Source organism: Solanum stenotomum, chromosome 1 (genome assembly GCF_019186545.1).
Source record: "Solanum stenotomum isolate F172 chromosome 1, ASM1918654v1, whole genome shotgun sequence".
NCBI lineage: Eukaryota > Viridiplantae > Streptophyta > Magnoliopsida > Solanales > Solanaceae > Solanum > Solanum stenotomum.
In genome coordinates this window covers 12143641-12160419 of record NC_064282.1, presented here as the reverse complement: position 1 = coordinate 12160419, position 16779 = coordinate 12143641, and the positions used below count along the sequence as shown (strand labels likewise).

Sequence of the window (16779 nt, the reverse complement as noted above, 5' to 3'; positions counted from 1 at the left end):
TAATAACAACTGTAACATCAACACCATCAACACTAAAGTTCATGATAAGATCCCCAAAAATTATCTTTAAATTAAATTTAGCAAACAATAAATGCAAATATAAGCTAGTTTTGGTAGTATTTTGAAACATAGATCAATTTTAATAGTGTTTATATTTTATTTATATTTGTCAGCGATTATTTTTATTACATTTAATGTACTTAACAGGAAAATATTGAATACTGATCTATATAGTTTCAAAGTTCTTAAGTAGAAAATGAAAATAAGAGAGTGTCACATTGACTACAAATTAAATACTTAAAAAATGACCGAATATAGCTTAAAGTGAGAGAACTGTAGATTTAACTAAACATATGACCTATTTCAAGTCATAATCGAATTTATAATTTTTGCAAGTTTAACCAAAGTATTTTTATAACAATGTATTCAAAACATTCAACCATTTTGATATGCATACCCCATATAAATTCTTACCGCGTCAGTTGAGTTATTTTCCTTTGGCCACTTTGTTATTTATCTAATATCATATCTATGGTTTTGACTGTTAAAAAAAATATTTCTACAATCACGAGCTAAAACTAATGCATAAAGAGTTTTCATATCAACATTTTCTCCTAATGAGAATCTGCATGACTACTCAACGATGTACTTTCAATAATTACATTGTTTAAATGTAAAAATAATATATTATCGATCACTAATAACCAGCAAATCTGAAAAAAGACTTGACATAAATTGAATTAATTTGAATAATAAAAGTAAGATTGTGATAAATTTAATGTCAATAAAATAAATTAAATGAAAGAAAAATAAAAACAAAAACAAAATAAAAGTAACATTATATTAATATTACATTTAATGCGAAGAAAAAAAACACCAGACATATAATTTTAAATAAAAGTTCACTTCATAATTGAGATGTATAAAATATTAAAAGCAAATAACAATTTTCATCATGATTTGTATTAAATTTTTAAAATATTATTTCAATCCGTTTTGCACTACTTAATCCTCACTCCTCAATAAGGTCAAAATTCGTCTGTCTTGCATCCATTCCATCTTATTACTTACCATCATTGGATATATATATATATATATATTTCTAAACACAAAATCACCATTCAAGAAAGAAAATTTAACGATATAATCTATTATACTTGAAATAACAAATTTTATATAGGCGAATCCTTAAAAAAACTAACAAACGTCAGAATGATTGCTAGAAATGAAAATGTAATTGATAATTGATTATTCAATATTATTATAAACACGAATATATACAATAACAAAAGTTAAATGTTATCCCTGGTTACCAAAAAAAAACGAACTATTTTTTGATGAAATTTCTCATATAAACTTTGTCTAATAAACATTCGATATAATTACAATTAAATTTACATCATAGTCATTTGTATTAGTGTTTAGATTTAGAAATATGCACTCACTTAAAGAAATATACGTTTAGAAATATGTATTCACTTCATTATTTCATTTCATTATTATTTATTATTAATATAAACAAAATCAGTGTTCTTTCCTTCTTATTGTTAGTAATAAGACTATCTTAAAAAAAAGAGAGAAGATGGTATAAGTATATAAAATTGAAAAATACACTTAACTGATTTATTTCTAAAGTTAAATCACAATTAATGTTTTCTAACATGTTTGATTTTCAAATAAGAGAATAATCAACTTAAATCTTAATTTAATAACAATAGAGATAAGACTAAATCCAAAGATTTTGTCAAGTGCCAAATGTTTTATAAATACAAATTCAAACTATTATAGAACTTTCCAAAATTTATTGAAAAATACTCATTGCAACAAAAAATTGAAGATGCCTCGGTAGTACATTTTTTATCAAAATAATTTATTTATGTGGATTGAAAATTTAAAACACTATTATAAGAAGGAATTATTCTAATCAAAGTTATTTCATAATCTTTTATTAAAAGCACTAAATATTTGAGGAAAGACTTTCATTTATGTGTTTTGAAAAAAAGATTATTCAAATATTACTGATCACATTTTATTTATATTATTTAATAAAAAATAATTAAAGAACAAATCAAAAGATTCTACAAAGGAAATAACTACAACAATAAATTGAAGATATATTTCGGTTAATACATCATTTTTATTAAAAGAAATATATTATTTATTTATGTGAATCGAAAATCTAAAACACTATTATAAAAGAGAATTATTCTTAAAGAAGTTGTTTCATAATCTTTTATTGAAAGCAATAAATATTCGAGGAAAATGACTTTCATTTGTATGAACTTAATTTTTGAAAAAAAGTTTATTTTAATTTTATTTGACGAATCTTATTTATATCATTTACAAAAAAATAAATAAGAAAATTAAAGAACAAATCAAAAGATTCTACAAAGGAAAATAATCACAACAATAAATTGAAGATATATCTTGGCTAGTATTAAAAGAAATATTTTATTTATTTATGTGAATCGAAAATTTAAAACACTATTATAAAAAAAATTATTCTTACCAAAGGTGTTTCATAATCTTTTTTTGAAAGCATTAAATATTTGACGGGTAAGACTTTCATTTGTGTACACTTAATTTTTGATAAAAAGATATATTCCAATTTTACTTATATCATTTTTAGAAAAAAAAGAAAAAAGAAAAAAATTAAATAGCAAATCAAAAGATTTTATAAAGGGAAACAAAAGAAAATAGTAAAAAATTGAAGGACCTGAGTAAACAATTCAAACCAGAGCAGAAAAAAGGAAATTATATTATAAAAAAAGAAACATTGGTCCCCAAATTTCCGAGAATCCTTCATCTCTCTCCCATTTCCCTTACTTTCTCCATTGCACTCACTTTCCTCTCTTTGTCTCTCCTCCTGTAACCCCTAAGCGCAAGTAACTGACATCTCTGCTAAACCCTTTTCATGTTTTTTTCTCCTTCAATCCCTTTTCAAGTATAATTTCAAGAAACTTCAAGAATATTTAAAGAAGATGGAGGAAAATGGGGTATCAAGCAATGTAGCTCGTGCTATAGTGGCTGCCCTTGATTGGAGCTCTTCTCCTGATGACCGTAAAGCCGCTTATGCCTATTTAGAATCGGTAAGCATCAGATAGCTCATATATCTTTTTTTTTCCCTTTTCAAGAACCTACTTTGTTATATTTATAATTCTTGAAAAAGTAGGAAGGAGCAAAGTAATGGGTTTGTTTTTATTTTTTGCGCCTTCTTGAATTAGGTTTAGAAAAAAGTTTGTCTTTAATGGAAAATTTAGGTAGGTGACTTGATTTTTGAGTCATATGGTTCTGTTGAAGGTAGGAGGAGTGTGATTCTTGATCGCCATGTTTGAGTTGTATGAAGGATTCTGAAAGAGTTGGGGTGTTTACTTGTTAAATGTTTATATGTGTGTGGTTTGTAGCTTCATCCTATCGGAGGTGGAGTTAGAGTTTATTTTCTTGAAGAAAAGGTATTGTAGGGGTTTTTGTTGAGTGTCTTGTTTAAATTGAATATAAAAAAAAGAGTTGCTGAACGATATATGGGAGTTCTGCTGATAGAAATTGCTTGGGTATAATAATTTTAATTGGACTAGTGGATGCTTGTATGGTATTTGAAGTAACAGTCTGCTCTTTGAATCAAAGGGTTTGGTTAAGGGTTTTAGTTCACATGGAAGCGAAAGGGTTTTTGATCACTTTTCTTTTTGTTTCCTTATTCTTATTTGAGTAGTTGGTAGGTTTCTGATGAAGTTGTGTGTTTCAACTGTATATTTCTTTTGCAGATAAAAGCAGGGGATGTACGTGTCCTGGCGAGCACATCATTTATTTTAGTAAGGAAAGAATGGTCTTCAGAAATACGGCTGCAAGCCTACAAGATGCTCCAGGTTACATTATGATAACTCTGCATTTAGTTCTTACTTCTTAGCTTTTCATCCTTAGCTAGGCCACCCAAAAATCTTAGTGTCAACTGTTTCTTTGATGGAGATTCGATAAGTAGAACTTAGTTTTCTACCAATAGCATTGTTCAGTAAGGACTTCATCCAAAACCGGATGCGAAGTTACAAAGGTACACTTTTAAAATTTCTATTGTTCAAGGAAAGAGAACAAGACACGGGTAATTAGCTTTTGTCTTCAGTACAGAGTGAATAAATAAGGTTTTAAAGCTCCACTATGCCCTCTGGCTTGTACCCCCACTTTGTACTCTATGATGTCCTTCTCCAGAAGATTTGAGCCAACCTGTCTGTAGAAAGATGGCAAAAATTAGCTGCTGGGGAAAGCTTAGTGTCCTGTCCTAAATGGGCATAACGTACTTGACAACAAAACACCAAAATATGTTGGAAAATGGCCGAGCTTCTTTGCTTTAATATTTTTCGTGGTTGAATTCTGCAAAGAAGGTATGCCACTTACCTATATAAGGGATTTGAAATTTTGACTCAAGTGTCCTTTACACTCATCTTTTGAAATTTCATACAAGTACACACTGTGATGTAAATGTCCCAATATTGCCTGAATGACTTAAACGTTGAGCTCCTTCTATCCGTTTCTCAAGTTTTATTAATTTTACAGCATTTGGTGAGGTTGCGATGGGATGAATTAAACCCTGATGAGCGAAGGAACTTTGCAAGTGTAGCTGTTGATTTGATGTCTGAAATTACTAATTCCAGTGAAGAATGGGCTTTGAAAAGTCAGACATCAGCTCTTGTTGCCGAGGTATTTCTGCTGTGTATTCCTCTTTTTTTTTTTTTTTAATAACCGAGAAATCCATCTATGACCCGCCCTTTGGACCAATCACAGCCTTCTAAACTCGGTGAATAACGGGCCCGCCCCTCTACCCTTCTCCACTTAAATACCAGGCTTCGCTTTGCATAGTGTGGGGCTTGAACCTGCGACCTATGCCACAAATCCTCCACCTTTTGTCACTCAAGCTAGGCCTTGCCTTGGGGGCATTTTTTATTTATTTTTTCTTTTTGAAAAAAGATTTGGTCAATTCATTTGATAAATTTATAGTTCTTAGGACCACACGATTGTCTATGTTTCAGATAGCTAGGAGAGAAGGTTTAAGTTTGTGGCAGGAGCTTTTTCCATCTCTAGTATCTCTTTCTAATAAGGGTCCTGCACAAGTAAGTTTCATCTTTCTCCTGTTTTGTTCCGTAGTGTTCCTTTTTTACACTTATTTGAGGTCTTCATCAGGTAATGCAGCTGCGTTATCTTTCTCATTGCAGGCAGAACTGGTCTCAATGATGCTAAGGTGGCTTCCTGAAGATATAACTGTCCATAATGAAGATTTAGAAGGTCTGTGGTTAAAATAAACAGATTAGTCAGTGCTATTCTGTAAACTGGATTACACATTGACCATTAGTTTATTGTAAGAAAAAGAGGCAGGCTGCATAGTACTATTATTTCTTTGATTGAGGTGCTTAGGTGAGAGAGACTCATGGTTCAGTGTTTTAGAATGTTGTTGTAACTCAACTCAACTCAGCTGCATGTCAATACCAAATTAGTGTTGGCTATATGAATCCTTTGTATCCATTCTACTCCTTATCCTATGCATCCACTTTGTATTAAAAAGATTTATCATAGTTTGATGCTTTTTACATTGACAAATAATCTACAGTAATCTTTCTCCTTTACCTCAGCCTGGGACTGGCTATGCTTTTCATACTGGCAGAGTTTAGAATGTTATAAATAATTTAACATAATTTGTGTGTTTTTTCATGCTGGAAAAAACCTTGATTCTAATTATTTCTATTTTCTTATTACATGGTACCTTTTTTGTTGATTTAGGTGATCGCCGTAGGCTATTATTACGCGGACTTACTGACTCTTTGCCTGAGATTTTTCCCTTACTGTACAGTGTAAGTTTTTGGTTGGGACTTCTTGTGTAGTTGGGATATTTTTGCATCATTCTGAGTCTTACTCTCATAGCCAGTTACTAGAAAGACACTTTGGAGCTGCACTAACTGAAGCAGGAAGACAACAATTAGAAGTTGCAAGACAGCATGCAGCAGCTGTAACTGCCACTCTAAATGCTGTTAATGCATATGCTGAATGGGCTCCCTTGCCAGATCTTGCAAAATATGGAATAATACATGGGTATGCTCTCTGTACTTGCAAGTGTATAATATGAGTTTAGTATAGTGTATTTATCCCTCTTTTGCAAATAGTTGTGGAATCTTGCTCTCCTCTCCGGATTTTCGTCTTCATGCATGTGAATTCTTCAAGCTTGTCTCCCTGAGGTATGTTGCACCAATGATATCTTGTAATGTAAACATTACATATTTAGGTCAAGAAACTTTTAAGTCATTCCTGAAACTACTTTCAGGAAAAGACCAACTGATGCTGCTGTTGAGTTTGATTCCGCAATGAGTAACATTTTTCAGATTTTGATGAAAGTCTCTGGAGACTTCTTGCAAAAATCTGACTCTGGTGCAGTCATTGATGAGAATGAATTTGAGTTTGCTGAGTACATATGTGAGAGCATGGTTGCTTTGGGTTCTTCAAACTTGCAATGTATTGCTGCTGATAATTCAGTTCTATCATTTTACCTTCAACAGGTGATTACTTGTTCCTTTTATTTTACTCTGACAGCAACTTATCTTAAACTCATTTTCTTTTGAGAATAAGCTTGTATACTTTAGTAGATCTCCCCATCTTTAGTAGAATTAATATCTTTTGTAAAGGAGACTCAACTATGATTGGTAGACTGATTTCTAGGAAATGTTTTCTGCTGCTATCAAACATCATTTAAGGCACTGACTATGTAGCATGTTTATATCTTTGGTACATTATCTAGCATACAATAAGAGGCTTGAGTGTATATGCCAAGTGTAAGCTAGCTTGATATTTGTTTTTGATCATTGGTATGTGCATGATTCTATGAGTCCTGGTTTATTCGTCTGTTTAAGGGAATACTTAGTGTTGCAGTCCTTCATTCATTTTGTTAGGTGAGGTGAATACTTGGGGTGTCCACGACTTCAAGTATTTGAATTTGAATGATTTGGTTTTATGCGTCACTTGACTTTACATGCTATCTCAGCTTATTTTATTAATTTATTCGCTCAAAATATCTGAATCTTAATTCAGTACTAAAATCTAACTTATTTGGTACTTTTCAGATGCTCGGATTTTTCAAGCACCATAAGCTTGCTCTCCATTATCAATCTCTACTGTTTTGGCTGGTGGGTACCATAAGTGTATTTGTCACTGATGTGTATGAAATCTTTGGACAAGTTATGTTTCTCTGACCTTTCACGTTTCATTCCCTTGGTAGACGCTTATGAGAGATTTGTTGTCAAAGCCAAAGATTGTTGGGTCTGGGGAAAACTCAGCTAGTAATCTCGCAGTGGGATCAGGACAAGATACAGAGAAAAACAAAATATTGGCTTTTGTAAATGATGATATCTGCAGTTCTATATTGGATGTATCTTTCCAGCGATTACTGAAGAAGGAAAAAATTAATCCTGGAACATCGCTTTCTGTTGGGACATTAGAGTTGTGGAGTGATGATTTTGAGGGTAAAGGAGATTTTGGCCAGTACCGTTCGAGGCTGGTATGTTGCTGTGGCTCATTGCAATTTTTCACTCTTCTATGTTTTTTTTCCTGATAATCACTGATTTATGTTTCCAAATGAGGACAAGCTTTTGATGTCAAAAGGAAATAAAATTTATGAATAGTGATACTCTTCCTTTCTATCATTGATGTCATAGACTCATTATAGGGATAGGTCAGTATTATTGGAGTTCGTTATGTAAATATGGTTCTCAGTACAACCTATGCACTGTTCTACAACTATTTCCATTTTCAAAAAAAAAAAAAGTTTCTCCTTTCTAAAAAGGGTAGAAACTGATATGTACCATGCATAAAGGTTACAATGAATTACTTAAGCTAATGCTCAAAAACTATGACTATCGTTGTTCTGCTCATGAATTGGTAAACATTACACCTACAGCTTGATGTTTTAAGAGAAACCATCTTCCTTCCTTTTTGGAGTTAAAAATGCTGCAGTTGAGAAAGAAGCTTTTGTCTACTCCACTAGTGCGCTTTTGGTACATGGACTAGATTCTGGACAACTATAATTGAATGTAGTAAAAATGGGATAATGATGGATTACTTGGAATTGCAGTACAGGGCTATAAATGTTACTTTCTCAAAAGAATAATAATAATAAGGATACAGGATTGTATTGTGCAACTTGACAGGAGAAACAAACAATCACCTTTTCTTGCACTGTAACTTTACCAAGCAAGTCTGGAATTTATTCCTTAGCATTTCAAATCTGAATTGGACAATGCCAGAACATACATCAGAGTTGTCAAAGAGCTGGGTAAGGCGAGGAGGCAGCAAGAGCCAAAGGAGATGGTGGAGGTTAATACCATCATGTATATGGTGGTCAGTTTGGAAGGAAAGGAATGGTAGATGTCTTGAAAATAGATCCAATTCCATTCACAAGGTCAAATGGAATTGTATAGTATCCGTACTTTTTTGGTGTAAACAGTTGTGTATAGTAGATACAGACCAAATTGTAGATTTGATAGGAAGCTTGTAACTGACACTTTTTGGTGGTGACCAACATGCCCTTAATGCTGAAGAATACAATCTTATTAGTTTCAAAAAAATAAATAAGGATACAGGATTGTAGAATTTGGTTAAAATACAATTGATTAATGAAGGCATATGATTGGATTATAATACTTATTGGGATTCAATAAGGTAGGGGTTTATCGGAAATGACCTCTCTATCTTCACTAGGTAGGACTAAGGCTATGTAAACACAACCCTAATGCTTGAGAAAAATGTGTAGATGTATATGCCAACTACTTTTTTTTTCTTTTCAGTTTTAATTGGCTGGCTCTGGTATTATGCCTGGTTTGGCAGATCCTTCATGCTGTGATGCCAAATCCCCGACTACCCATCAATATAAGATCTAACAATGTTTAATGCGTCTTCCTTGTAGCCATGAGTGTAGGAAGCATTCAATCAAATGCCCTTTTTTTTTTTTTGATAAGTTAATATTCAGCCAAGTGTCCTTAAAGTTCCTCTCAATTTATTGTGTATTGAAGAGGGTTGGACTCTTTCTCATGACTTGTCTTCTTCTCTTGTATTGTGCTTATTCTATTCTTCATAAAAAGAGAAAAGAGATCTTTTCCATTGAAGGGTTTGGATAATTCGTCGGTCTAACACCCTTAGCCTTCATGTGCTAATGTTTTCCTTTCATAGTTGCTCTATTCTCATAACTTGAAGGATACAACTTTTGGGATTGAAAATATAATACTAGTTTTGAGTTTGTGAGAGCATCAGTGTTGTGAAAGATTATTGTCTTCTGAAACACAACAATGGAATTAAACATCAATAAAACTATTTTTGTTGCGTGATTATTCAACGTATGGATCTTGAGGAAACAAAAAGTTAGTTGAATGGTTTGCTATGCATGTTGCTACAAACACATTTGCTGTAAGTTCGGTCCAATCCCTTGATGGGATGACATCTAACCTATAGCCTAAAATACTTTAGCCCTACCACCAGTTGTAAAATTGCATTTAGGCGTTAAACCCCATAATAACTCGTTAGTTCGCACTTCACGGAGCCTTAGACTATTGATAAATTTTTTCCATGTAAAACTACCCTAAGATGTGTAAGTTATCGACAATTTTTTGTTTGCCTACTATTCATTTATTCAATATTCTAGTTATCTAACTGCTTACTTACCAATTGGTCCATCATTACTAGTTAAAGTTGGTGTATTGTATATCTTTACCTTTCAGTAGTAAATGTGCACAATATTGAGTCACTCTCTTACTCTGCTCAATCATGAACTGCAGTTGGAGTTGATCCGTTTTGTTGCAGCCGCCAAGCCTATGGTAGCTGCTGCTAAAGTTTGTGAGAGAAGTATGACTATTATTAAGAGTCTCTTCCTTGCTCCTTATCCTGCTCAGGTTGGTTCATGAACTATTGTCTTGAACTTGTAATATGAAGCTAATGATGTTCCTTGTTTTTCCCTTTCCAAATCTCTCACGTCCTTCATCCTTAATTCAGGAATTGGTTATACTTGAGAGCATGCAGTTGGCTTTAGAAAATGTTGTAAATTCAGTGTTTGATGGATCAAGTGAAACTGTACGGAGCAGTTCTGAAGTTCAGCAGTCATTGTGCAGAATGTTTGAAGGTTTTGTGTGATATCCACCTCCTTTTTAGAAATTCTTAACTTAGTTTTCTCCTTATACTGAGAGGTCGGGTTACTGTGAACTTAAAAGGTCTGCTTCAACAACTTCTTCCTTTGAAATGGACTGAACCTGCGCTTGTAGAAGTTCTCGGCCACTACTTAGACGCACTAGGACCCTTTCTGAAGTATAATCCAGATGTTGTTGGCAGTGTCGTTAATAAGTTGTTCGAGCTACTCACCTCACAACCTTTTGTTGTCAAGGTCAACTACTGCATGCCATTCTATTTATTTAATCCTGTGATCTTATTTCCCATCCAAAACAACCACCATGACATTTTGAGTATAATTGGCAGGATCCTGCTACAAGTGCTTCTCGGCATGCGAGATTACAGATTTGCACATCATTCATCCGAATTGCAAAAGCTGCAGACCAGAGCTTAATGCCTCACATGAAAGTAAATTACGTTCTTTCTCATTCGTTGGTCATGACACTGGTTTTAGCCTGAATTTGCAAGTCAATTGCATTAATAGTAGCATGTGAATTGTGTCTATGACTTGAACAAGTCTCAAATTTTTGCACTGATATTTTATGATCGGGGGAGAAGGAAATATGTAGAGTAATTACATACTTTTGATAAAGGGACTTGGTAGGGTATCTCAGTTTTCTCAAAATTCCCCTTGCAGTATGTGTCACTTGAATGCCAATAACACATCTTGATCTGGCAATTTTACATGGAATATTTTGGACTCTGTAGATATACAGCCATCTCGGTGACAAATGGAGTTTGTCCGTTTTTATGTTGTGGAAACAGTGTGGAAATTCATCATAATTGAAATAGAGAGCCTTGAATGTTTCATCAGTTATTATCTTAGTTGATTGGACTGTTATGATGATACAATCTTCATCTTTCATAACTGAACAGGTTCTAGGAAGTACAGAATGCCACATCAATTTCTATTCCTGGTTATTTGTAATTATGTCCTTAGGCTTTTCAGAAGCTATTTTGTATCAATGACTTACTACAGATCTAGTTCTGAGATATTCTAGATAGTCGAATCTATATGCTCTATTTATCGTTGATATTGTCTCTTCTGATGTTATATTTCTAAGGCAGTATATGAAGATAGTTGCTCACCCTGTGGAAAATGAAAGTGTGGGTGGGTGGAATATTTTTACTTGGCACCGAAAATTTTACCAACACATGACTACTCTGATTGTATCATAATTGTTTTGATATGAGAGATGTTGGTTTTACATTTTAACAGGAGTTTGTTTGGTTGCCTTGGAAAGTGACTGCGCATTGTCTCTTGCTTTTCAGGGAATTGCTGACACCATGGCACTTTTACAAAAAGAAGGTCGTCTACTTCGTGGGGAGCACAATCTCTTGGGCGAAGCATTCCTTATTATGGCTTCTGCTGCCGGGTAGCTACTGGTCTAAATGAGTTTCTGTTGTATGCCTAGTTATCATGAGCTTTGACCTTTATGTGTTCTCAAAACTGGTTCAGGGTTCAGCAGCAGCTAGAAGTTTTGGCCTGGTTACTTGAACCATTGAGTAAACAGTGGACACAGCTTGACTGGCAAGATGCATATCTCTCTGATCTGACAGGTTTGATTCGACTGTGTGCTGATACACCATTTATGTGGTCCATTTTCCACACAGTTACATTCTTTGAGAAGGCTCTTAAACGGAGTGGTCTAAGGAAAGGCGATATTAGTGTACAAACTATACCGACATCTGACAATTTGCACCCAATGGCATCTCATGTCTCGTGGATGCTTCCTCCTCTTCTTAAAGTAAGGAGGTTCTTAGGAACTGTTTTGGTTAATACTCATTCGTTTCCTTAGTTAAGAGTTGTTAAAAGATGTAAATGTCTTCATTTTGTCAGCTACTCCGTGCCATACATTCTCTTTGGTCTCCAGCTGTTAGTCAAGCATTACCTGGAGAGATAAAAGCTGCAATGGCTATGAGTGATGTTGAAAGGGCCAGTCTTTTTGGGGGAGGTAATGTTAAATTGCCTAAAGGTACTCTAAGTTTTACTGATGGATCTCCATTCGATATGAGTAGAGAAGCTTATGCGGAGCCAAATGAAGCTGATATCCGCAACTGGCTGAAAGGTATCAGAGATAGTGGGTATGTTGCTGTTATTCTGAATCTCTAAAACTGACAGTTAGAATAATGTATTTTCAAAAGTTGTCATGAAGTTCTACCTTAGGTGATATGGCAATTCTCATTTAAATCTTTGTGGACGGGCAGACTGGAATTAACATTCCTAGGTTCTTTCTGCTGCAGCTCTTTTTCTGATCTTATGAAAAGAGAGGGGGAACCAGGAAATGCCTCACGCCCAGTCCCTCTCTCCATATTAGTAGGAAAAAAAAATGAGAAAGAACATTGTGAAGACAAAGATTACCCTTGCAAGTTCTGTTAACTTCTTATGTTTAAAAGGAAAGCACTGCATTCTTAAAATTGATGTCTTGAATTGCACTGGCATATTTACTACTCCCTCCGTTCCATTTTATGTGGCACTATTTCCTTTTTGGTCAGTCCCAAAAAGAATGTCACATTTCCTTATAAGGTAACTTTATAAAGGTACAATTCCTCTTTTATCCTTGTTGGTCCCACTTAATCTTAAAATAATACTCCAATACATTTATGAGGAGAGAGAAAAAAGAGTCTACTTTTTAAAGGGCAATTTAGTAAACATTTCAAAGTCTTCTTTTATTTCTTAAACTCCGTGCCCGGTCAAATGTTGCCACATAAAATGGAACGGAGGGAGTATTTAAAATTTATATTGAAGTGTCTTGTTGTCCAGAATTCTCCTTTCTTTACTTAAATTTTTCACTTAATTCTCAGTGAAGTGCCTATAAGATCTATCATAAACAATCTCCTATCTCTAGTGTGTGAGTATTAAATCTATTGATCTGCCTCTGTGTGTGTGTGTGTATGTTATACACTTCTACTCCATGCTCTTGGGAATCAGTTTCATGTTTCCATTTGTTGAAAGCTTACGCTGGTAAAGATAACACATTTTAGTTGCTTTTATATTCTCAACACCTCCCTCACGTGTGGGCTGTGGCATGATTCTTTGTTCATGGGTCCAGCACATGGGAATTCTTTCAATAAGGTTGGTGGCAGACTCATTCCAGGACCTCTACTTGCTTTGATATCATGTTGAAATATTTGACTGTCTCATCTAAAAGCTTCAAGTTGTTAAAGAGAGTACACTTTTATTAACTTGATCATATTCTCCGCACCATTTAGTAGTCTGGTTTTGTTAATACATTTTTTTGGCTTTAGGTACAATGTACTGGGCTTATCAGCAACCATTGGGGATCCTTTGTTCAAATGCTTAGACTCTCAGTCTGTTACTTTAGCCTTGATGGAGAACATACAACATATGGAGTTCAGGCACTTAAGGCTGCTTGTTCATTTAGTGTTGATCCCCTTGATTAAAAATTGCCCTTCAGATATGAGGGAGGCATGGCTGGAAAAGCTCTTGCACCCGTTACTCATCCATTCTCAGCAAGCTCTTAGCTATTCGTGGTCTAGTCTCTTACAGGAAGGTAGAGCAAAGGTTCCTGATTTGCATGGCATAGTCAATGGCTCAGACTTGAAAGTGGAAGTAATGGAGGAAAAGCTCCTGCGAGATCTAACTCGCGAGACGTGTTCAATCCTCTCAGTTTTTGCTTCACCCACACTCAATGCTGGACTTCCTTCATTGGAGCCATCTGGCCATGTGAGCCGAGTGGATGAGTTGTCACTTAAAGACTTGGCTGCATTTGCCACAAGCTCCATGGTTGGGTATGTGGAAGTTGTCAATTTTAAGTTGCTTAGTGTGTGGAAGTAGTTCTCTAGTCTACATTCTTCTGTTGTTCTCACTCTTGACCTTTGTGATGTATGCGCAGATTTGTATTGATGCATAAAAGCATAGCACTTCCAGCCTTGCAGATCAGTTTAGAGGCTCTAAGATGGACAGATGGTGAAGCTGTAACTAAAGTTTCTTCATTTTGTGGAGCTGTAATCCTCTTGGCTATTTCAACAACTAATATGGAGCTTCGGGACTTCGTTTGTAAAGATTTGTTCCCTGCAACAATACAAGCTCTGGCTCTGGAGTCAAATGCTTTCATCAGTGCTGATTTAGTTGCGCTTTGTCGTGAAATTTTCATTTATCTTGCTGATAAACACCCAGCACCGCGACAGGTTATTTGGATCTCACACTTTTCAGTTGCTTGTGGTATCACCCTATGTTCATTGCAATTATTCTTTCTTTTTGTCTGGTATTTTAAAGATAGAATTCTAGCGATTGTGCTTATCCATTTGCATTTATTCTCACCTATATTCATAATATTGTTAAAAGGAATAAGCTTTTGGATATAACAAATTGTTTTATTACTAGTCAAAAGTTAGCAGTTCCCATGCAAGTTTTTACCCCTGGTATCTTAAGAACAAAAACACAATTTTCAATTTATTTAACCAAATATATTTCCAGAAATTCTTAAAATTGCATCTTATCTTTTCTCCTTTTCTGTTCATATATTGAAATTGCTCTGACCCATAACTGAAAAACATGTGTTACATCGGGACACATGCTCATAGACGGTGACACGCATGGCTAAAAGTCAACAAAAAAGAAAGAGCTCTTCTTCTTAGTTATGAAGTGTTTTTGCTATCTTCAATAGCAACCATACTGAAGTTTATCTCACTGAAAGCATTCTATCTTAAGTCTACTATTCAATATAATTCATACAAATTTTTGCCTGCAGATTTTACTCTCTCTCCCTTGCATTACATCCCAAGATCTTCTCGCCTTTGAGGAAGCTTTGACCAAGACTGCTAGTCCTAAGGAGCAGAAACAGCACATGAAGAGCTTCCTGCTGTTAGCAACCGGAAACAAATTAAAAGCTCTCGCTGCTCAAAAAAGCGTTAATGTCATCACAAATGTTTCAAGTGAGTGGACTTCAATAAAATGCCTTGTTTTTTCTCCTGTCTTGTCCATATAAACCTAGAATTTTAGTTTTTTAAGATGCTAATTTACTTGTGATTCCGACTCATTCTTCAGCAAAACCGCGAAATGTAACTCTTGCTTTGGAATCCAAGACCGATGAAGGAGATGCTATTGGATTAGCGGGAATCGTGTAAGGAAGTTTGTTTCACATATCGGTGATCATTTATAATATTATCAAAAAATCGTGAGTTAATTACCGAAAAGCTCCATAATATCCCAATGTAATGGTTTCGTCCTCAATGTTGATGCTGTTCTTCTTCTGCCCCCAATCAAGAGTACTGGTTCTTAAGTAGTCCTTTAACCTTATCGCTGGTGAAATCCAAGGGCAATTTCCTACCTCTTTTTACAGGTAAGATTGCACAATATACAAAAAAAAGTATACTAACCACAGAAGTATGTTTCTTGTTTTGAGTTTGATGTTAATCATAAAATTTTGGCCTTTCACCGGAAATTGCCCTTTCATTACCTGTTGAGGTTGGTGAAAATTTGAAAACAATCGTCAACCATTGAGGAGGATGTAGTAAAGATGAAATGAAATACTGAGGAGGATGTAGTCAACAACAGATCAAGATTGCAAATGTCACATGAGAGCTGCAAGTAAAGGCCATCTTTTTAGCTGAATGGTTTGTTTGGAAGGCACTATTAATATCATATTTTCTGACTATCTGTAAAGTTGCTCTTTCTTCTACATTAGTCATGGCTGTGAGTTGGTGTCCCATGTACATTCTGCTTTTTGACTTTGTGAATCTGAACCATAGTCAAGTATGCTTTTCGAGTTAAGAGTATTGGCCTGATGCAATGAATACATGTCCTGTAAACCTATACAAGAATAGTTGAGGCTTTCAGATTATTTTTGTTTGTACCTCACTGCTTCTTAACTCTAATTGCTAACTCGAGACTGAGACTACATTATTCAATTTCTAATTGTTCTTAAAGATCATAGTTCATGATATTGTTGGATATGTATTTAATCACGTAAAAACCTGGAAGCGTAAATTGCGCCTATTGGTCTCATTTTAGTCCTGATGTTTCACCTCAGATGGTCGTTTCTTTTCCAAAAATACAAATTTGCTTACATGCCAAATAATACCAACATGAGGAGAAGCAAATTTGCTTACATCTCCAAGTGATAGGAATACATATGAAAAGAGTAGTCAACAGGCACTCAAGAAATATTTAAGGAAGTGAATACACACACCAAACTGGTGTACAAGGCATCTTCATGACAGCAACGCCTGTTGTTTGGAACACAAAAATGAAGAAAACATTTATAGATCATCTAATACTTGTTGAAACACGTTGCTATGTTATGAAATTGGCATCATAAAGCCAGTTCAAAATATTATTGATTTCTTTTCCTTTTCTCATTCGTGGATCATACTGCTAATTGTGGCTTAAGTTCTTTTAGATGCTTCTACACACTCAGAGTCACTTTAAAGGTAATTAAAAGTATCCAACAATAAACATGAAATTAATAACTTGAAAATAAGATAAGTGATATTCTCCAACACCAAGTTAAATTGCACTGATTATGTGAAGACACATTTACACTGCCCCTAGGAAAAACCAATAAAATCATTAAATGAAGCTGTTCCTACTGAAACAACTTTAACAGTCTATTTTTGCGGGGTAATGAGGAT

The 16779-nt window shown here is 34.4% G+C and overlaps 1 protein-coding gene across 1 annotated transcript; it reads left to right on the top strand.

The window, feature by feature from the left end:
• The first annotated feature begins 2805 nt into the window (after positions 1-2805).
• Positions 2806-15944, top strand: LOC125866279 (protein HASTY 1). Its single transcript, XM_049546620.1, has 23 exons — positions 2806-3089; positions 3762-3863; positions 4546-4689; positions 5019-5099; positions 5202-5271; positions 5764-5834; positions 5909-6072; positions 6144-6215; positions 6302-6533; positions 7095-7157; positions 7250-7528; positions 9798-9911; positions 10012-10138; positions 10227-10396; positions 10489-10590; positions 11455-11558; positions 11642-11930; positions 12023-12267; positions 13432-13935; positions 14040-14334; positions 14898-15081; positions 15194-15269; positions 15489-15944. Exons 1-23 carry the CDS (start codon positions 2982-2984, stop codon positions 15490-15492), a joined length of 3600 nt encoding a protein of 1199 aa, XP_049402577.1. The 5' UTR covers positions 2806-2981; the 3' UTR covers positions 15493-15944.
• Positions 15945-16779: the final 835 nt, after the last annotated feature.

Bases quoted from the DNA above. Each gene is read 5' to 3' on its own strand.
- LOC125866279 (XM_049546620.1), top strand. From the start codon at position 2,982: ATGGAGGAAAATGGGGTATCAAGCAATGTAGCTCGTGCTATAGTGGCT. The intron at 10,139-10,226 runs GTTTTGTGTGAT...TGAACTTAAAAG, and splicing joins ATTGTGCAGAATGTTTGAAG to GTCTGCTTCAACAACTTCTT. The intron at 13,936-14,039 runs GTATGTGGAAGT...ATGTATGCGCAG, and splicing joins GCCACAAGCTCCATGGTTGG to ATTTGTATTGATGCATAAAA.